General features: G+C 42.9%; 1 protein-coding gene across 4 annotated transcripts in view; it reads right to left on the bottom strand.

Annotated features, from left to right (window-relative positions):
- The window catches only part of ERCC4 (ERCC excision repair 4, endonuclease catalytic subunit), a 31,067-nt gene extending 24,512 nt beyond the window's left edge, over window positions 1-6,555 (bottom strand). For 3 of the 4 annotated variants that reach the window (XM_073362379.2, XM_078854579.1, XM_073362382.2), the window contains exons 1-2: window positions 6,328-6,534; window positions 3,057-3,237 (exon numbers count right to left, since the gene is read on the bottom strand). In XM_073362379.2, the coding sequence (XP_073218480.1) occupies window positions 3,057-3,237; window positions 6,328-6,501 (355 nt within the window). In that variant the 5' untranslated portion in view covers window positions 6,502-6,534. Of the gene's footprint in view, window positions 1-3,056; window positions 3,238-6,327 lie in introns of all 4 variants that reach the window. The other variant, XM_073362380.2, reaches the window with a different exon arrangement.
- Between the last annotated feature and the right edge of the window lie 15,966 nt (window positions 6,556-22,521).

Genomic DNA, 22,521 nt, shown 5'->3' with positions numbered 1-22,521 from the left:
TGATTTTATATTTTCTTTCAGCTCATTAATAAAGATACTGAATAGCACTGGGCCAAGAACCCGTAGGACCCCACTAGAAATGCTCCCACAGGATGTGCACTTACAATTAATTTGATATCAATTGGCCAGTTTCTAATGAATTTAATATATGCTACTATGATTTAAACACAACTACATTCCTATAAACTGCTTAAAAATACTTATCTGTTTCATTGTTCAAGCAATGCTGATTATATACCATCCATTACTAATGTGTGAATTCGTAATAAAATCTCTTGTTCTCTAGCAATTAAGAATATAAGCCATACTTTTACAACAGGAGGGGACTCTACCCTGGGGAACAGTGACTCTGAAAGAGACTTGGGGGCATGGGGATAATCAGCTGAACACGAGCCCCCAAGTGTGCTGCTGTGGCCAAAAAGGGCTAATGCAATCCTTGGATCGGTATACAAGGGAATAATGAGTAGGAGTAGGGAGGTTATTTTACCTCTGTATTTGGCACTGGTGCAACCACTGCCAGAACTCTGTGTCCAGTTCTGGTGCCCACAATTCAAGGATGTTGATAAACTGGAGAGGGGTCAGAGAAGAGCCACAAGAACGATTAAAGGATTGTAAAACATGCCTTCTAGTAAAAGATGCAAGGAGTTCAATCTGTTTAGCTTATCAAAGAGAAGGATAAGAGGTGACTTGATCACAGTCTAGCAATACCTCCATGGGGAACAGAAATTTGAAAATAGAGGGCGTCATTGTTCCTGAAGAAACTGCACCTCTGACCCTCTCCTTAAAGGCACCTGCTTAAGACTCAGACCTCGAGCTGTCACCTTTCTTGGAGCAAACTGTTGTGACTCTCTCCTTCTAGATTGGGTATTTAGGCTACAATTCCTCCTTCATTTCATTACAATTATTCCAGCAGGTCTGAGTTTAGTTCAGCACTTGCAACTCTTCTCTCTCTCAGGGGCAATGACGGGTTTAACCAGTGACCAGGCAGCTTTTGTAAAGCAAAGTATTATTTATTCAGAACAAAAGCATTACAGAGAAAAATAGATCTTAAAAACAATAAACTATTTACATGCAGCCCTTAGCTTAGCTGGCAGTCATCTATTTTCCATATGAAGACCATGGCAGGTTTAAGTCTTTAAGGCCCTTTCCACAGGGCCTGTTTCTTGTCATCACAGCACCATGCCAGTTCTTGGATTGGGTAAGAGTGAACCCTGTCTCCATGTCAGGGTGGTCACATTATACATTTCTCACGTCTTTGTTTGCCAGGCTTCTTCAATCAGGTCAAACTAGAATATGCAATTTCCCTCGGGGTAGGGTGTGTGAGACTCCTCCAGACTTCTTTATGTGCCTAGGGATTTACATTTATTACCCCTCCCTCACCACAAGTTACCAGTGATTTTAGTTCTTGCAGAAAACTCCTGTAACTCCCCCATGGGACCAGAATATAATCCAAACTCTTCAAAATACATATTATGTATACCAGCGGTTCTCAAACTGTTGGTCAAGACCCCAACTGGGTTGTGACCCCATTTTAATGGGGTTGCCAGGGCCAGCATTAGACTTGCTGGGACCCAGAGCTGAAGCTGAAGCCCAAGCTTTACCCCTACCCGGGGCAATGGGGCTCAGGTTGCAGCCCCCTTTCCCCTTTCGGGTGCCAACCCCCCTGGGGTCATGTAGTAACTTTATTGTCAGAAGGGAGGGTTGTGGTGCAATGAAGTTTGAGAACCCCTGATGTATACAGTTGATACAACAGTCTTTGAGTATCTCGTGTGTTCATAATGTCTATCACTGAGGTTTCTTCAGTCTAGCAGACAAAGGTATATAACAAAATTCAGTAGCTGGAGGTTAAAGCTGGACAAGTCCAGACTAGAAATGAAGAGCAATTTTTTTTAACAGAGAGAGTAATTAATCATTAGAACATATTACCAAGGGTTTTGCTGGATTCTCTTTCACTGGAAGTTTTAAAATCCCAATTGGATGTTTTCTCTAAAAGACTTTCTCTAGTTCAGCCATAGCTATGGGACTTGAAACAGGAATTAAATTCAGGTAAGTCCTCTGGCTTGTGTTATGCAGGACTTCAGACTAGATCTCAACTGTCCCTTCTGGCCTTATAATCTATGCTTAGATTGTAAAATGCAAGATTTTTTTTTTCATAAAAGAAATGGATACATTGTTTGCATGTCTAGAGATATCAGATACATTTAAAAAGGAATGAGAACTTCACAAACATATTTTTCTAGAATTATTCCATCCTTTCCATTATATCCAATACCATTTCTAATATTCCAAACAATGTGTACAGCAAGATATGAAACTATAATAGCTACGGTGACACTGACATCTTGTGGTAATAGCATCAAAATAAAAGACCAAGTTATAAATGACCCGCAAAGCATTTAAAAATTGGTTTGTGCCTTTTTTTGCTATTTCTGTTTTATAGAAGGCCTAAAGAACCTCCCAACTCCCATCTTTATTCTTTCTTCAAACTAGAAATATCAAGAATGTCAAGATTCATCTACTCCGGTTTGCTGTAAAACCTCTTAAAGGTTCTAACATAGTGGGAACTCTCACATGTTTATTGAAGGGATGGAATATCTGTAACAGAGATTAACTTTCTCCAAAGTGTTCATTAATCAATTATGTTTAAGCGTTAACAAAATCCAGAATTTTATTGTCTGGCTAAAAATTCCTTTCCCTTCCAATTTTCAATTTTGGGGGTCTTGTGTAATTATTGTACTAGCTCTCCAATCACTAGTGTGTCTTCTAGGCTAGACAAGATCTAAAATTCTAATATTAATAAAACAAGTAGAAAAAACACACAACAACTTTCAAGTCTAATTTATATATAAAGCAGAATAAAACGCCACAAGCTTTTCACATCACCTTTAACACAGGCATTGTTACTGCAACTTTCACAAAGGCCTAATTCTTCAGCCCTTACACACATCAATTGGACTACCCATAAGTAAAGGTTGCAGAACTAATCCCTGTGTGTATAGGTGAAGTAAAAGGAATATAAATAGAAATTTTTTAGCTTACTTTCACTAAACTCTTACCAGTTATAAGATTTGAAGGAATTCTATCTGTCAAGAAATCCACCACAAGAATTCGACTTGTTGCGAAGAGGACACCACCTTGTGTGTAAACTTCATATCTACAGTTGCTTGTAATTTCATTGGTAACACGCCGAGGAAGATGGACAACTCCATCTGACCTCAGCTGATCAATAAAATACTCCTAAACCAAACACAGACACAGTATTTCACCAGGGTAATTGCTTTGATTAAACAGATGCAAAAAATTATAGATTTCTATATTCTTATTGATTTTTCGGGGGCTGCCATCAAAAATCTACAAAGTAGTAATCATGAGCCACGATTACCTATATATCTAGATGCAACATATATTTTTCTGGTCAAGTATTATGGGTAACATTTTCAAAAGCATCCAAGGGACTTAAGACCCTAAGTCAAGGATTGGCAATCTTTGGCATGCGGCCCACCAGGGTAAGCCCCCTGGCTGGCTGGGCTGGTTTGCTTACCTGTAGCGTCTGCAGGCTCAGCCGATCGCAGATCCCACTGGCTGCAGTTCGCCACTCCAGGCCAATGGGGGCTGCGGGAAGCGGTGTGGGCCGAGGTCTTTGCTGGCCGCCGCTTCCCACAGCCCCCATTGGCCTGGAACGGCAAACCCCGGCCAGTGGGAGCTGTGAGTGGCCAAAACTGCGGACACAGCAGGTAAACAAACCGGCCTGCCCAGCCAGGGGGCTTACCCTGGCAGGCCATGTGCCAAAGGTTGCCGATCCCTGTCCTAAGTCTTATTTTTAAAAGTAACTTAGATAATTAAAAGAGTGAAGGACTGTCTCTGTTCTGTTTGTACAGTGATTAGCACAATGGGGTCCTGATCCATGAGTAGGGCTACTATTACAATACAAAGAATATATTTCACCACATAGCTGCATTTCAGCAGAGAATAAAGTGACCTGTTTGTGTAGTCTATGTATCTGTTTTAAAAGTGTTTTAGGGTCCTTAGGATGAAAAGCCCTATATAAATAAGATCATATTCATATTATTCTATGGTTATGTATTATATTACATTTGTCTGAGGCCCTTCATCCTAAAGGATCTCAAAATTCTTAAAAATAGACACACAGATTGAGGCTTTGTCTATATTACCATTTTTGTTGGTCGGGGTGTGAAAAAAATCACACCCCTAACCAACATAAGTTTCACTGACAAAAGAATGGTGTGGACAGCACTATGTCAGCAGAAGAGGCTCTCCTCTGGACACAGCTAACGCCACTCGTTGGGGTGGTTTAATTATTCTGGCAGGAGTGCTCTCTCCTGAGGGCAAAGCACAACTACATGGGAGACCTTACAGCGGTACAGCTATCCCGCTGTAAGGTCCGTAGTGTAGACATAGCCTAAACCAGTGGTTTTCAATATTTTTTCATTTGCAGACCCCTAAAAATTTTGACTGGAGGTGTGGATGCCTTTGAAAATCTTAGACATAGTCTGCAGACCAGCAGGGGTTCGTGGACCACAGGTTGAAAACCACTGGACTAAACAAAAGGGTCACTTTATTTTACACTGAAATCCAACCATGTGGTGAAATGTAATAATTAATTATTAACAATCAGCATCATTACACAACATAAAAGGATGGTAAGAAGAATATTTATTCAACTAAACTGAAGGGGAAATCTCCATAGGTAGAATGCAATTACCTGGTTTAGAATTTGCCCAGTTTCCCAGGATTAACATATCTACTCTTGAAAAGTGCCAGCAGATTTCCTCCCTCTCCCCACACACACCTTTGCCTTGTTTCAATGAAGTAAAAAGATAAAGTGACGGAAAAAAAAAAAAGTTCTACACATAAAAAAGGGAAGAGGTCAGAGAAGGCAAACTGTTCCTTAATTAAACTAAGTATTAGAGATTGGCAATTTTATTAATTTATTCAACAATTTTATACTCTTTCTGCTCATTAGTTATTCACAAATTTCCAATGTCCAAAAAACAGTTTATGCAAACATATTTTAGCATATGGACAGCTTGCTAATTATTCTGTGTTTCATGCTGTGTGACCAGTTACTTGGACCCTGATCTGATCCTGCAAACATTGACTTCAGTAGGACAATACTTACACTTAAAGTTAAGCATGTGCCTGAAACTATGCCATCACTAGAAATACTGCTGCTGTAGCACTAATCAGTGTTGCTCACGGCAGCTACAGGAGGAGTTCTCCCATCACTACAGTTAAACCACCTCCCCGAGAGGGTAGTCAGGTCAACAAAAGAATTCTTCAGTAGACCTAGGGCTATGCACACCAGAGGCTAGGTCAGTTTAACTACTTTGTTGAGGGGGGTATGGATTTTTCATACCCCTGGATAACATAGCTGTCGACCTAACTTTATAGTGTAAACCTGGCCTTGCTGGATTAGGACCTACACACTCGCTCTCCTGTTGGCATAGCACGTCTTCACCAGACGAACTGTAGCTGTGCTGATATAGTGCTGTCATGTAGACTTCCCCTCAGTATTGTTTCTGTTACTTGACTGGATCACTCCCAAATTTACTAAGGGCTTCCAACACAGTGCACAGAAACATGCAGATATATATGTTCAACACTCTCCTTCCACCACCAAGTATTTGCTTATACAAAGGTTTACAGGTAGTTAGGTCAGGTTGCTAATAGTAAAGCAAACAAAGTTTTTATTTGACTGACTGTTCACTAGTACTTGGGTACAGTATTTGCCCAATTCCATTCAACATACATCTCCATCAATGAAACACAATCTTTAATAACCGCTGATCAAGACTTAAGTGCATTGGCTACTTCAGCAGCACCATATCTCCTACCATGCTGCTGAGGCATTGGTTCAGTACCAGCTCCTCAAGGCAACTCTCCATCACAACTAGTTCTAAAGGTACCAAGATGATTGATATACCCAGTCTGGAAAGTGGCCCCCACTTGAAACTTCTGAGGAAGAAGAATGAACTCTGAATATGAGGGAACAGTGGGTAGGTTTGGGGGGAGAAATCGCACTCCAATTCTTTAAAGTGGGTAGGTCTGTATGTGAGGAAGGGATTTAAATTGCAACCCACTGGCACCGAGGGGATTTTGGGGACAGGAGTGCATATGTGTGTGTCAGGACGATCATATCCCACTCCCCCTGAAGGGAGGAGAGGAAAGATTCCCACCCCCGTGAGAGGTGGCTGGGGGCAGGTCGGGGGAACTGACCCCCAAGGAGAGACCTGAGGGAGTGTCCTCCCGCCTGAAGAAGGCGCGTAGGCATCGACTCTCCCCACGCCCCGGAGAGTAGCCCCTCACCTCCTCGGCCGGGCTGGTGTTGAGCACCAGCACCAGACTGGCCGGCTCGCAATAGAGGCGGAGGAAGCGCAGCAGGATGCGGTCGATGCCCAGGCCGCGGGCGCAGATCACCAGCCCGTCTCGGTGGAAGAGATCCAGGAAAATCTGATTCTCGTGCTCCAGCAGCGCCGCCATAACCGGCCGGGCTGACAGACCAGCAGCCGTTGCGCACCCAGGAGAGCAGAGCATGCGCATTAGTAGCAGTGAAACCGCCGCCTTCAACCAAACGCCAGGCGACGGTTCCTCACGCTAGCTACGGGCGCCGAGCCGCTGCGCGAGCGCTAGCGCCTCCTGCAGGACACAAACGCCAAAGGGGAAGGAGCCGCTCGCGGGAAGAGAGGAGCGGCCCAGCTCTCCCGCACCGTGGGGAGTGTCCCGAGCCCCAAGGGTGTAACTCCCACCCCAGCCTGCTCCTTAGTAGGGGCAGGAGGTAACGCCGCAAAGCGCCAGCCGTGTTCATGTGCGAGCAGAAAGAGGGGGTGCACCCCCATCACCATCCCCAGGCCGTAGAGGAGGGGAAAGTGACTCACTCCCTCAAGCCTCCCTCGTGGGGTGGGGGAGCTGAGACCCCTCAGTCCTCTTTTTGCAGCGTTGCGATCCCTGACGTGCAGGAGACAGGTCCCAAGGGCATGATTGTTTTAAAGATGAAACCCTAGGTTTAGGTTTTTGAATAATTACAGGTAGGAGGCGCCTCACAGCTTCCCTCCTGGGGAGAGAGAGAAAAGCGTAAACAGATCTGCCCACAGCCAGAGAGGAATTAAGGCAATCTAGAGACCTAGGTATGCCCCAGGTGCCGCCCCCCCCCAGGGTGGCAGCAAGTTGAAGAGTTAAAATGGCAGCCCTTGAAGCTATTATTTCAGGCTGTCTGCAGACTCAGCCAGGCATCTTGGGTCATGTTTTCAAGTTTTTCTTTACATGGGTGTGGGATAGAAATATATCTTTCATGAAAGCTGAGAGTCTGTTTTTATCATGTGACCCCAGTATATAGGACCCTGAACCAACAGTACTTGTGCCTTAATCCAGCCCTGGCCTCTTAGTCTCTGATCTGGGGAGGAAGCAACTGCTCAGACTGTCCTTCAAGAGTAAGAGAAGGCTCTCTCCCCCCCTCCCCCCGAACTGCCTTTAGGGGTGAGTGAGGTGGGAAGGAGGCTTCTTAGAGTTGCCACAAAACTTAACATGGTGAAGGGCAAGGGGAAGCTACAACCTTGCCTCCAATCTCCTGAAATATAAGTGAAATTTTCTAGACCTTCCCCAAATCTCCCTCAGTTGTGCAGGCATCTTCTCCAGACTTGCCCAAGTCTCCCTCTGGGAGTGTGGAAAAAGAATTGTGACTTAGCACAGGGTCATCACTGAGGCTCCTTTGGGCGGATGGACAATTGAATCACATTATCCTAGAGCTGCTTCATTTATATGAAAGCATAGGAGATGCCCCAAATCTTCCATATTTGAAGTGGGAAGTAATCCCCCAAATTTGCCGCAAGTTTAGCTCTTTCTCCTTCCTTCAGGCAGCATTCATTTACCAGACCTGCTGGAGCAGTTGTCTGCTGTGATCTGGCAAATCCTCTCAAGAATTGTGTATTCCAAACTGTTCCATATTACTAGCTCTGGGTAAGTGGGATTTTTTTTTAATTAAAAAAACCAAAACTGCTTGTGTAACACTGACAGACCCCAGTCGTCAGCGGGCAGGATCGAACCTGGGATGTCTGAAGCTAAATGCATGAGCCTCTACTGCATAAACTAAAAACAATATAGCCCTTAACTAAAGCTGTAGAAGAGACTCATTAATCTCTAAGTGATCTCAGATAGAATGGGACAGAACACCACACCCAGAAGGTGGGTGGGTTACACTTGATTTTCTCAGATTAGTTCCCTACCATACTCCTGTAAGCAGTGTCAGGATGAGCTCCACCCTGACATCTGGTGGTGAGGTGTGGCAAGTTGTGGAAAAGAACTTCAGGGGCCGATCTCATTTGCATAGGCACACCCACCACGCCTAGAATGAGACCATAGCTGCCCAAATGGTCACTTTGGCTGCTGTGGGATCCCCAGTGTCTCTGTTATTGGGGCAGGAAGAATAAATTGTTATTACCCTGATTATGGGAACTGTGCTTGGAACTGTACGTGGCCTTTTGTTACGATGGAGGGATTCACCATCATCTAAGTAGCACTCGCTAGGCAAGGGTCATGGGTTCCAAAACTGTGTGAAGGGAGAGAGGCTGGGGACAAGTATTAATACTTGGTGGCATGGGCCCCTTGGTGAGGGCCTTACATGCTGATTGCACTTCCTCCTCTCTCCACTGTGAAATATCAGAGCTAATTTTGATTTCATTAGAAGTCTAGTTATAGGCTGCTGAGCTCACTTTGGGCTGACAGTGCACCAGCACTGGGGCTCCCCTACTATAAGCTGAATTCACCTAAGAGCTGAAATCACTGAGTGTTGTGTTAAGTAGTGGAGGAGCCTGAAGATATATTGTGGAGCAGTTTGCGGGCGGCTGGTGAAGCAGTTCGACATGGAGCAGTGTGTGGATGGCAGGAGCTGCTTGTGGGCCGTGGAGCTGAGTGAAGGAGTTCGTGGGGCGGCTGGCGGAGCGGAGCGCAGCTGAGCGAAGGAGTTCGTGGGGCGGCTGGCGGAGCGGAGCGCAGCTGAGCGAAGGAGTTCGTGGGGCGGCTGGCGGAGCGGAGCGCAGCTGAGCGAAGGAGTTCGTGGGGCGGCTGGTGGAGCGGAGTGCAGCTGCGCGAAGGAGTTTTGTGGGGCGGCTGGCGGAGCAGAGCGCCGCTATGGAGCTATGGGGCGGTCAGCTTCAGATCACGTAAGGTGCCTTTTACCCCTGTCCCATTTCCACCCAGGTTGGGAGGTAAAGCTCCGCCGATAAACTTTCGAACTCTGGGGCTGCCCTGACCAGGGACAGAGACTTTTGGGGCATTGGACTTTTGGGGTTGCTGGACTCAAGAACCAAAGGGAAAAGGGCATGCCCCAATTTGCCTGGGGTGGGGTTGTTTTTGCTCATGGGTTGTGTTATGAATCCGGTTGGTGGTGTTTCCCCAACATAATGCCACATTGTTTCTCTCTGTTATTAAAAGACTTTTGCTACACTCAAACTATGTGCTTGCGAGAGGGGAAGTATTGCCTCTTGGAGGCGCCCAGCGGGGGTGGTATATATTTGTCCCAGGTCACTGGGTGGGGCTCGAGCCGGTTTGTATTGTGTTATTGGAATGGAACCCCTAGATATTGAACCCGGCCCTTGTTGCTGCCAACTCTGACGGGCAGAAGGGTTACACTCCACTTTTGTAATTTACATATTAATACAGATGTACTTACTCTTCATTACACCAGTATTGGTATTTTTTGTTACCAGGCCTATGCTGCAGTACATGATCATTTAAATTAAGACATTTTTAAAATTATTTTAAAAAATCAGTCTTTTGTTAACTTACATTGCCAAATCATTTACCACAAGAGGCAGGGAACTGCAAAATAATTAATCTAAAACACAGATATTTCCCTTCAACTGTGCAAGATTGGTAGGTCCATAGTACAGATCTTCAGACAACGATTATGTCTGTGACATATGGACGAATGAATGAATTTTAAACTAATGATCATCTGCTGTTGCTGAAGGAAAGGGTAGCTGCATACCTTTCTTGGTTAAGAAAAGAATGTAATGGCTGGTATTGTAAGGGAGCAAATATTTGGAGAGTTCTACAAGAGTTCAGAGAAATGTCAGTTTAAAATGAGTCAGATTTTAAATGTCTCATTGAAATACATTACAAATGTCTTCATTAGCAGCTGTCCTTGGATATATGCAGCATACGCGGCTGCGTAGGGTACCCAAAAATTTGGGGCACCATTCCCCTCACTGCCCACAGCTGGAATCCTCTCTTCACCAGCCCCTCCCCTGTGCTGGTCTGGCAGGCTTCTCCTCGACCCCAACCCTGCCTCACTCGCTCCTCAGCAGGCCAGCTGAGGGCTCCGGTCTCCAGCTCTGCTGCCCCAGTCCCAGGGAGCCCAGAGTGGTGTGGATGGTCAGTGGCGGTGCTGCAGCCTGGCCCACCACTGCCCGGAGTGGAGTCCCTTCCTGGACCCTGCCTGCCTGCGCTGCTTGGTCTCCAACGGGGGCTGAGCTGGGGCCAGGACAGGAGGAGCCAAACTTCCACCTGAGTCGGGGGGGGGGGGAAGCCGGGCTGAGCGGCGCAGGGGACTTAAAGTGACAGTGCGCTCACTATCTCTCACACTTCCCTAACACACACAGTCTCTCTCACACACAGACTGGCTCTCACACCCACATATACTCTGCCTCTCATGAGTCACAGTCCCCCAACACACTGTCACACACACACAGGCTCTCTCTGTCTCTCTCACACACTCTGTCACACACACACTTGTATTATTGTTATTGTTATTTCTGCTTGGTACTTCCTGTCAAAATACTTGTGGAGAACCAGGAGGGCTGTGGGCTCTGACAAGATGCAGCCCCCATGTGACAGCGGGATGCCCGCCTTGAGCTACTGTCACAGTATCTGCTGTGTACAAAGCTCGGTGTATATCAGCAATGGGGGAGTTCTGGGGGTCCGCGGGCGGGGGTAGTGGCTGTGTCCCCTCGACACCCCTTCCCGCTTCTCCACGTGGGCACCAATGATACTGCCACGAATGACCTTGAGCGGATCACTGCAGACTATGTGGCTCTGGGAAAAAGGATAAAGGTGTTGGAGGCGCAAGTGGTGTTTTCGTCCATCCTCCCCATAGAAGGAAAAGGCCTGGGTAGAGACCGTCGAATCATGGAAGTCAACGAATGGCTATGCAGGTGGTGTCAGAGAGAAGGCTTTGGGTTCTTTGATCATGGGATGGTGTTCCGAGAAGGAGGAGTGCTAGGCAGAGATGGGCTCCATCTAACGAAGAGAGGGAAGAGCATCTTCGCAAGCAGGCTGGCTAACCTAGTGAGGAGGGCTTTAAACTAGGTTCACCGAGAGAAGGAGACCAAAGCCCTGAGGTAAGTGGGGACGTGGGATACCGGGAGGAAGCACAAGCAGGAGTACGCAAAAAGGGAGGGCTCCTGCCTCATACTAAGAAAGCAGGACAAACAGCAAGTTATCTCAAGTGCCTCTACACAAATGCAAGAAGCCTGGGAAACAAGCAGGGAGAACTGGAAGTCCTGGCACAGTCAAGGAATTATGATTGGAATAACAGAGACTTGGTGGGATAACTCACATGACTGGAGTACTGTCATGGATGGATATAAACTGTTCAGGAAGGACAGGCAGGACAGAAAAGGTGGGGGAGTTGCATAGTATGTAAGAGAGCAGTATGACTGCTCAGAGCCCCGGTATGAAACTGCAGAAAAACCTGAGTGTCTCTGGATTAAGTTTAGAAGTGTGAGCAACAAGGGTGATGTTGTGGTGGGAGTCTGCTATAGACCACCGGATCCGGGGGATGAGGTGGACGAGGCTTTCTTCTGGCAACTCATGGAAGTTACTAGATTGCAGGCCCTGGTTCTCATGGGAGACTTCAATTACCCTGCTGGTAGAGCAATACAGCGGTGCACAGACAATCCAGGAAGTTTTTGGAAAGGGTAGGGGACAATTTCCTGGTGCAAGTGCTGGAGGAACCAACTAGGGGCAGAGCTCTTCTTGACCTGCTGCTCACAAACCGGGAAGAATTAGTAGGGGAAGCAAAAGTGGATGGGAACCTGGGAGGGAGTGACCATGAGATGGTCGAGTTCAGGATCCTGACACAGGGAAGAAAGGAGAGCAGCAGAATACGGACCCTGGACTTCAGAAAAGCAGATTTTCACAACCTCAGGGAACTGATGGGCAGGATTCCCTGGGAGAATAACATGAGGGGGAAAGAAGTCCAGGAGAGCTGGCTTTATTTTAAAGAATCCTTATTGAGGTTACAGGGACAAACCATCCCAATGTGTAGAAAGAATAGTAAATATGGCAGGTGACCAGCTTGGCTTAACAGTGAAATCCTTGCTGATCTTAAACACAAAAAAGAAGCTTACAAGAAGTCGAAGATTGGACAAATGACCAGGGAAGAGTATAAAAATATTGCTCGGGCATGCAGGAGTGAAATCAGGAAGGCCAAATCACACCTGGAGGTGCAGTTAGCAAGAGATGTTAAGAGTAACAAGAAGGGTTTCTTCAGGTATGTTAGCAACAAGAAGAAAGTCAAGGAAAGTGTGGGCCCCTTGCTGAATGAGGGAGGCAACCTAGTGACAGAGGATGTGGAGAAAGTTAATGTACTCATGCTTTTTTTGCCTCTGTCTTCATGAACAAGGTTAGCTCCCAGACTACTGCACTGGGCAGCACAGCATAGGGAGGAGGTGACCAGCCGTCTGTGGAGAAAGAAGTGGTTCGGGACTATTTAGAAAAGCTAGATGAGCACAAGTCCATGGGGCCGGATGCGCTGCATCCGAGAGTGCTAAAGAAGTTGGCGGATGTGATTGCAGAGCCATTGGCCATTATCTTTGAAAACTCATGGTGACTGGGGGAGGTCCTGGACGACTGGAAAAAAGCTAATGTAGTGCCCATCTTTAAAAGAGGGAAGAAGGAGGATCCTGGGAACTACAGGCCAGTCAGCCTCACCCCAATCCCTGGAAAAATCATGGAGCAGGTCCTCAAGGAATCAATTCTGAAGCACTTAGAGGAGAGGAAAGTGATTAGGAACAGTCAGCATGGATTCACCAAGGGCAAGTCATGCCTGACTAATCTAATTGCCTTCTATGACGAGATAAAGGATGAGGGGAAAGCAGTGGACGTGTTGTTCCTTGACTTTAGCAAAGCTTTTGACACGGTCTCCCACAGTATTCTTGCCAGCAAGTGAAAGAAGTATGGGCTGGATGAATGGACGATAAGGTGGAGAGAAAGCTGGCTAGATTGTCGGGCTCAACGGGTAGTGATCAGTGGCTCCATGTCTAATTGGCAGCCGGTATCAAGTGGAGTGCCCCAAGGGTCAGTCCTCGGGCCGGTTTTGTTCAATATCTTCCTAAATGATCTGGAGGATGGTGTGGATTGCACACTCAGCAAGTTTGCAGATGACACTAAACTGGGAGGAGAGGTAGATACGCTGGAGGGTAGGGATAGGATACAGAGGAACTTAGACAAATTAGAGGATTGGGCCAAAAAAAATCTGATGAAGTTCAGCAAGGACATGTGCAGAGTCCTGCACTTAGGACGGAAGAATCCCATGCACCGCTACAGACTAGGGACCGAATGGCTAGGCAGCAGTTCTGCAGAAAAGGACTTAGGGGTTACAGTGGATGAGAAGCTGGATCTGAGTCAACAGTGTGCCCTTGTTGCAAGAAGGCCAATGGCATTTTGGGATGTATAAGTAGGGGCATTGCCAGCAGCTCGAGGGATGTGATCTTTCCCCTCTATTCGACATTGGTGAGGCCTCATCTGGAGTACTGTGTCCAGTTTTGGGCCCCACACTACAAGAAGAATGTGGAAAAATTTGGAAAGAGTCCAGTGGAGGGCAACAAAAATGATTAGGGGACTGGGGGAACTGGGATTGTTTAGTCTGCGGAAGAGAAGATGAGGGGGGATTTGATTGCTGCTTTCAACTACCTGAAAGGGGGTTCCAAAGAGGATGGATCTAGACTGTTCTCAGTGGTAGCAGATGATGACAGAACAAGGAGTAATGGTCTCAAGTTGCAGTGGGGGAGGTTTAGACTGGATATTAGGAAAAGCTTTTTCACTAGGAGGGTGGTAAAACACTGGAATGCGTTACCTAGGGAAGTGGTGGAATCTCCTTCCTTAGAAGTTTTTAAGGTCAGGTTTGAGAAAGTCCTGGCTGGGATGATTTAGTTGGGGATTGATCCTGCTTCAAGTAGGGGGTTGGACTAGGTGACCTCCTGAGGTTCCTTCCAACCCTGATATTCTATGACACACTGGGGTCAGTGGCGCCGGCTGGGAACTGCCTTCAGTGGAGCATAGGGGCACCAGTTTAATAATACTGCATAAGGCCCCATAAATCCTAGTGATAGCCCTGCGTGAGATTCTTAAAATTTACCATAAATTAAGCCAGTATGAGTGATAGTGGTAGGTCTGCTTATTTGCTCAGGGCAAAGCTTCACAGAACAGGGCATTCTTTCTTATGAAGAGTGGAAGCTACACAGTGAATGACTACATTTTTGTTGCAAGTGATACCGATTTAATGAATTACCTTTGAGCGTCATTAACTTTCCTGAGTGTATTCAAAGTTTTATTAATGCACATGGTAAGACACCAGAAAGTTTATGTATTGCACCTCAGCTTCTAAACTGATTTAGATTTAAAGCTGCAAAACCTAAAACTGCAAATCACAGAGCTGTCTCTGTCCGTGTGCCTGATGCTGGACCTTGCAGATGCAGGACTCTTGTACAGCGTAATCCTTGTGTCAGGTGTATAAACTGTGTTTATGGACGCAGAGCTAATTTTTCTGAGATATTCTAAGGCCAGATAATTGGTGTCCAACTTGCTCTACTCTAGGAGCATAAGAGGATTTGGAATGTGTCTCTGAGGCACAGGAATCTCATGACAAAGACAAAGAAAAAGGAAACCCTAGGAACATCCACATTTGGGAAAAAGTTTAGGCTGAGGTTTATATTTTATGATTCAGAGACTAAGAAAGGGGGAGTCAGTTTATGGATGTCCTTATTTCAGAGCATTTTGGGAGCACCACCTACTTATATTACCAAATCAACATTTTGAATATGAGCCTGGGCCCTCTAAGAAGAGCAAGTGAAACTTGAATATATTCTCAGTCTCTACATAATAAGGAGTTTTGAATTATTGTCTCTTTATTCTTGCTATATTGTCTCTTTACTACAGGCTGGATAACAATGGATAATTAAAAACAATTTGTTTTTTATTTAAATCATATTTTTTAAACTTAAATCAAATACAGGTTTATATTTTAAAAATACACCTATTTAAAATTAAATTTGAAATTGTTTAACGTATGTTAAGGCCTAAACTTTGTATAATCTATTAAAATAATTTGTTAAATACAAAAATAGTATTAATAGTATTAAGTATTTAATACTTAATTAAAATTAAGTATTAAGTATATTTCCTGCTAGAGTTTTTTAAAAAAATCAAACCAGTATGCTGGTGACATCACTGGCTAAATACCTGGAACCAGAGTTTGTTAAAGTGTTAAATGAGCTTTTGAGAGCCCATGCTTTCTCTGCAGGTACAGAGAAATATTTTCTTAAATTCCGTTTATTCAACTAGTTCAGTTCAATGACTAAGTTAAGAAACCAACTGGGAGTTGAAAAAGCAGGAAAACTTGTCCTCTTCCAATCTATGAATTAAAATTAGGCTTGAGAGGGTGATTTCTACTTGTTGAAATCTTGAAGGATATGGTGACCAGAAACAAATGGTTCAATTCACTAACTAAAGCTAATACTTTCTTTGTTTAATAATTCAATTAGTTTTAAATACAAAACATGTTTTGATAAACTCTCTTTTTGTTATGTCTCAAGTACATCGAAGGTAGTTTTATTTTAAAAAAAAGTTGAATTTGAATTTCCATTCAAACCGAGCTTGACACAAATCACAGGTAAAAAAAAATCATCTTCTAATAAATAAGAAATGAATCATTCACCATTTTCTACCACAATAAAAAATCAAAAATTAAGAATCTGAATAAATGTAAATTGAGCCACATAACTGCTTAAATAAATGTGCATAGATATAGTGTATCCAGCTGGTCAGCAAAAAGTAGTACTAAATTTAGTGTAAAGGGTATATTTATTTGCAAATCAACTAATAGTTACCAACAAATGAGAATGTATCCTTTCCTTAGGAAAATAACTAAAAAGTACAAAAGCAAAACAATATTAAAATTGATGATTTAAACCATGATTTAAATCAACCCATCCTGCTTTACTAGTCTCAAAGTTCAGTGTTGTTGAAATACAACTAGTGCTGCAGTGTAGGGCACATATTTCAGCCCTGCCTGGGGGAAATCTCCCTCTGATTGGTTGCTTTCCCCACTTCTCTGCCTCTTGGGGTGTAAGAAGCAAATCATGGCTGCAGGAAGGAGACAGAGCTCTCCAGCAGTGGGGAGGAGGGATCAGAAAGCTTGACAGCTCTTCTTCCCCTTTCCCTTCTGGCCCAATCCTCTGCTCCTCCCCAATCGCTGAAACACCTGGCTTAGAATCATAGAATATCAGGGTTGGGAGGGACCTCAGGAGGTCATCTAGTCCAACCCCCTGCTCAAAGCAGGGCCAATCCCCAATTTTTGCCCCAGATCCCTAGATGGCCCCCTCAAGGATTGAACTCACAACCCTGGGTTTAGCAGGCCAATGCTCAAACCACTGAGCTATTCCTCCCCCCAAAATACTTTTATTAATAAGGCCAAACATCCTCTTATGGAGAAGTCCTATAGATTTTAGTAACGATGATATTGAGAGGGTGTTAGGGAAATTACTCTGCAAGTCTACAGAATTGGATTCTGAATGTTAATCTCTGTACAGGCTTGTGAAGGGGGAGTGGAGATCTTGCTGCAGCCTTGCCCACTAGGGCTGGGAACATGACTGAATTGTGTTGTTGTTCTGTCTACACTGCAATGTCATACTATTTTAACTGTCAGGAGGTACTCTAATCAGATTTCCCATCCCAATATTTTTGCCAGGACTCCAGATGAATTTAGAAAAACCTCTATATAACCAGAACTCACCATAACTTATTTTTAGACCCTGATTTGGCTTTTCCTGTCAAAGATATGACTATACAGAATATTTGACAGTCAATAGATCGCATTTTTCTGTTCCAGACAGGATGTTCCATGTAACAGAAAAGCCTATTGACACACATCAGGGCTTTCCTATGTGTAGCTGGACAAAGAGAGGGCTTTGGTCACAAAACGCCTTTTCTAGGCTCATCTGGAGCAAGAAAAACATATTTGATGACCTATGGGGAAGGGAATACATATTCAATGTCCTGGTAGGGCACTGATTCTGGTCTGGTTCTACCCAGGGAAAGACTGTGGTAGGGTGACTACATGTGTATGTAGATCCCTAAAATCCATCTGTACTCTATTATAATTTCTATATTCGTACTTGCTAATATCCTCTAACCAAAAAACAAAATATACTATTTTAGGATTTTATGCTGCCGATCACTAATATTTGTATGCCTTCCACGTAAAATCAATAGTGATAGCTAAATTCTTCGTGGACTCCATGGACCTTCTGGCACTTTTCCCTTTTCAGTGTAAAAACTGTGCTTGGGTAGGACTTTGGTTTTGATATTGGTATTTAGATGATTATTTTATTGTTTATTATTTGACCTAATTGATGATTTAATGCAATATTTTATTATTTTTGATTAGATTATTAATTTTGTCTAGTCTGATTTATTTCAGAGTAATTTTTTTTATTTTGATTGGTTGGGGGTGATTTATTGGGTAGAAGATGGTGTTAATGTTGTGTGTGTCAGTCTTGAGGGGGAAAGGCAAAAATTTCAGAAGCAAGTGTCTTCCCTTTTTTAAAGATATGCTGAGAAGTTAAGAAAACCACCATTATAGGAGGATAATTGCATGCATCTGTGCAAAACCCAGAGTGTTTGATAGGTGACACATAATATATACAGCAAATAATAAAAAAGTAAACTTCAAGCCATTCTTCCAATACGTTTTTATCTCTTTTTATGGTGAGGAGGCCAAATAAAATGCGGGGAAGGCTTGTTGGTAATTCTACCTTGCCAATTAATTTTATCCAGAAAAGCCAGAAGAGAATGCACTAAGTCATACCCTTTTAGTGTTTGCTGACTCCAAGTTAACTTCAAGAAATTTTTATATCACATTTCTATCTTGAGTTGGATCATGTTAGAAATGTTTGCTTCGAGTTACGTTTTCAGAGCATCTGCTGAATCCTTCGGTTTGGATAATCTAAACTGAGAAAAGTCTTCAGATCAGAAGATTACTTTGAAACCACTTTGTTTCAGAGCCATTACTTAAATATACACAAATTCCTTACCAATTTCTCATGAAATCATTCCCAAACTGTGCCCATCATCATTACAAACACTAATTATAGATTTTTTTATAGCTGCCCAATTCATTCGGGTACCACCCACAACCATACAGGACAACAGTACAGGTTTTAAATACTGCCTTAACATGCATGTACAAGTACATGAAAGAGACATCGTTCCAAATGTGAAGAAGTGAGTTTATTCTGCCACTGAAAGTATTTATGCTAAGTGTGTAGGAACTTTATATTTAGTCTACTCAGCAGGCCACTAATGATATATTTTTCAGTATAACATAATATGGTGGAGAAATGTGGGAATATTGCCCACTATAATTTAGGACTTATTCAGCCATTTCCCAACATTTTTATGGCTGACTTAGAACAACGCTTCCTCAGCTCTTGTCCCCTAATGCTCCTACTCTACTTGCGCTACCTTGATGACGTCTTCATCATCTGGCCCATGGAAAAGAAGCCCTTGAGGAATTCCACCATGATTTCAACAATTTCCATCCCACCATCAACCTCAGCCTGGACCAGTCCACACAAGAGATCCACTTCCTGGACACTACGGTGCTAATAAGCAATGGTCACATAAACACCACCCTATACCGGAAACCTACTGACCGCTATGCCTACCTACATGCCTCCAGCTTTCATCCAGACCACACCACATGATCCATTGTCTACAGCCAAGTTCTATGATACAACCGCATTTGCTCCAACCCCTCAGACAGAGACAAACACCTACAAGATCTCCATCAAGCATTCTTACAACTACAGTACCCACCTGCTGAAGTGAAGAAACAGATTGACAGAGCCAGAACAGTACCCAGAAGTCACCTACTACAGGACAGGCCCAACAAAGAAAATAACAGAACGCCACTAGCCATCACCTTCAGCCCCCAACTAAAACTTCTCCAACGCATCAACAAGGATCTACAACCTACCCTGAAGGACGACCCATCACTCTCACAGATCTAGGGAGACAGGCCAGTCCTTGCTTCAAGACAGCCCCCCAACCTGAAGCAAATACTCACCAGCAACCACACACCACACAACAGAACCACTAACCCAGGAACGTATCCTTGCAACAAAGCCCGTTGCCAACTGTGTCCACATATCTATTCAGGGGACACCATCATAGGGCCTAATCACATCAGCCACACTATCAGAGGCTCGTTCACCTGCACATCTACCAATGTGATATATGCCATCATGTGCCAGCAATACCCCTCTGCCAACCGGACAGTCTCTATGTAAAAGAATAAATGGACACAAATCAGACGTCAGGAATTATAACATTCAAAAACCAGTCGGAGAACACTTCAATCTCTTTGGTCACTCGATTACAGACGTAAAAGTTGCAATTCTTCAACAAAAAAACCTTCAAAAACAGACTCCAATGAGAGACTGCTGAATTGGAATTAATTTGCAAACTGGATACCATTAACTTAGGCTTGAATAAAGACTGGGACTGGATGGGTCATTACACAAAGTAAAACTATTTCCCCATGTTTATTTCCCCCACACACACCCCCCACTGTTCCTCAGACGTCCTTGTCAACTGCTGGAAATGGCCCACCTTGATTATCACTACAAAAGGTTTTCTTCCCCCCCGCTCTCTTGCTGGTAATAGCTCACCTTAAATGATCAATCTCCTTACAGTGTGTATGGTAACACCCATTGTTTCATGTTCTGTATGTATAGAAATCTCCCCACTGTATTTTCCACTGAATGCATCCGATGAAGTGAGCTGTAGCTCACGAAAGCTTATGCTCAGATACATTTGTTAGTCTCCAAGGTGCCACAAGTACTCCTTTTCTTTTTACTAGAGTATGGTTTGTTAGTACATTATAGTTGTATGATCATACATGCATTTAGCCACTAGAGGGCTGTCATTTACTAGATTTGTTAGAGTAATATCTAGGGCTAAAATATTTTGTGGTGTTCTGTTTTTGTGTAATTATTTTAAATGAAATGAATTATATTAAAAACTTTATATTTTACTTGTTTTTAAACTATTACTATACTGCATAATTGTAAGAAAAAGAAGTAGTAAGAAACAGAACAGATGAAGTGGCAAGAGCATTATATTAGCTGTGATGTGTAAATAAGGATTCAAAGACAAGGAAAATATTGGCCAAGGGAATACAGATTTATATAATTCTGTATTTTTCAGCAAATTCTATATATATCAAACACTGAAGCCTCTAAAGTAAAGCTCATTTTGTATGCAACCAGTAAACATTTTCATTAATAGCTACATTAGGTTCATTCCATATAAACCTTATTTGCAAAAACTAATTGTTGTTTTGTTGCATTCCAACTACAGAGTGGCAAAAGTATTTTGTCAGGTAGAGAAATACAAGACAAGTACCAAGAAAAATACCATACTGCTGTATTAATTCATATTTGCACATATACTATAGATGTAAACAATAATAGCTGAACAGAATTTCAGTACTTCTAGTGTTTATGTAGTTTTAGCTACATAACAGAGGTGCCTAAGCTTGTGAATCTTCCCATGGGGAGCGATATCCCTGAAGTTAAATGTGATACTGTAAAGCCTTATTCTTGTGAGTATCAGGTTTTATATTTCTTATTAGCATTAAATTAATAGATTTCTAGAAATTAGATGATATCTGACTAGCTACCATGTTTCTAGTACAAATAAAGTTATTTAGGAGCTTTAAAATGAAAAAGTTAGTCGTATTTCCACTTTAGTTTCAAAATTTCCCAGACATTATAAGAACTCCCCCAATTCATACTCCCCCATCCCCAGTCTAATGTACTTAGATACCACTATTAGCACATCTATCTCCATGACATTCCCATTTTGCATTTTTCCCTAGGGTCTTCAACATAGAAGTGATGTTTGCAATCACATCTCCAAAGGCCTGATTCAGAGCCCAGTTAAGTTAAAGGGAGTCTTTCCATTGACTTCTGTGAGCTTTGGATCAGGAATCAAATATTAAAATCCCATTTTTCCCTTGACAGCAAGGACCTATTTTGTATTAGGCAACTAATTTGTCCTTGTAGAAAAGACTATGTAATGCCTGTAATTCAGTTTATTTTTCTATATGAGCCCAAATTGGTACCTTTTAGAAAATTTAGTATATGTTGTTTGATGTTTGTGCCAATGCACCCATTTAGATTATTTACATTTTTAATAGGGCTGTCAAGCGATTAAAAATTAGTCGTGATTAATCACATGATTAAAAATTAGAATCACCCTGTTAAATAATAATAGTTTAAATATTTCTGGATGTTTTCTACATTTTCAAATATATTTATTTCAATTACAACACAGGATACAAAGTGTACAATGTCCACTTTATATTTATTTTTGATTACAAGTATTTGCACTGTAAAAAAACAAAAGAAATAGTATTTTTCAATTCACCTAATACAAGTACTGTAGTGCAGTCTCTTTATCATGAAAGTTGAACTTACAAATGTAGAATTATGTACAAAAAACCTGCATTAAAAATAAAACAATGTAAAATTTTAGAGACTGCAAGTCCACTCAGTCCTACTTCTTGTTCAGCCAATCTGGTTTAAATAATGAAATTATGTTTGATTAATTTGAGTTTCATGCCTATGAAAGGTGCTAGATTGATAGCCATGTGTGCTGAACTACTCGTTTTAACTACATAATAAGTATGAGGTACAGAGACTGCTCAGAATGTCCTGACAATGTGCCTCACATCTTACATTTACACATCCATTAGGTTTTTGGCTTCTGTGCTGAGATGGCCAATGTTGTTGCCTATGAATAAAAAAAATGTGGCAATTGTTTTCTTATGGGAAAATTTGACCACGGGGCTAAGAACACAGAACTCCATTGACATAGTGTCTTAATGGTGGCCTTTCTAGGCCCTGATGCCCTAAGAAGCCCCATGAAGGTCTGTCTGCATGGTGTTTTGTAAGACACTAGACTGGCTTCAAACTGATGTCATAAGTGAGACAGGCAGTGTTGTCCATAACCAATGTACCAAGGCACGAATCCACTTACTCAAACAGTGATACCTTAAAAAATGAATAAATAGCAGTATTTACTTCATGACTTTAACATTCTATGAAAATGAGATCACCTGCATAGTAATGTGATATGAGTCAGTTGAAGATAGGCTTATTATCTGGATCAGTAATTACTGGGGGAATCAAAGACAAATGTTAATCTATAACACTAATC

The sequence above is a fragment of the Lepidochelys kempii genome, chromosome 10 (assembly GCF_965140285.1).
Source record: "Lepidochelys kempii isolate rLepKem1 chromosome 10, rLepKem1.hap1, whole genome shotgun sequence".
Lineage (NCBI taxonomy): Eukaryota > Metazoa > Chordata > Testudines > Cheloniidae > Lepidochelys > Lepidochelys kempii.
The sequence above is the reverse complement of the archived record's forward strand: the minus strand, read 5'-3'. Positions and strand labels throughout refer to the sequence as shown.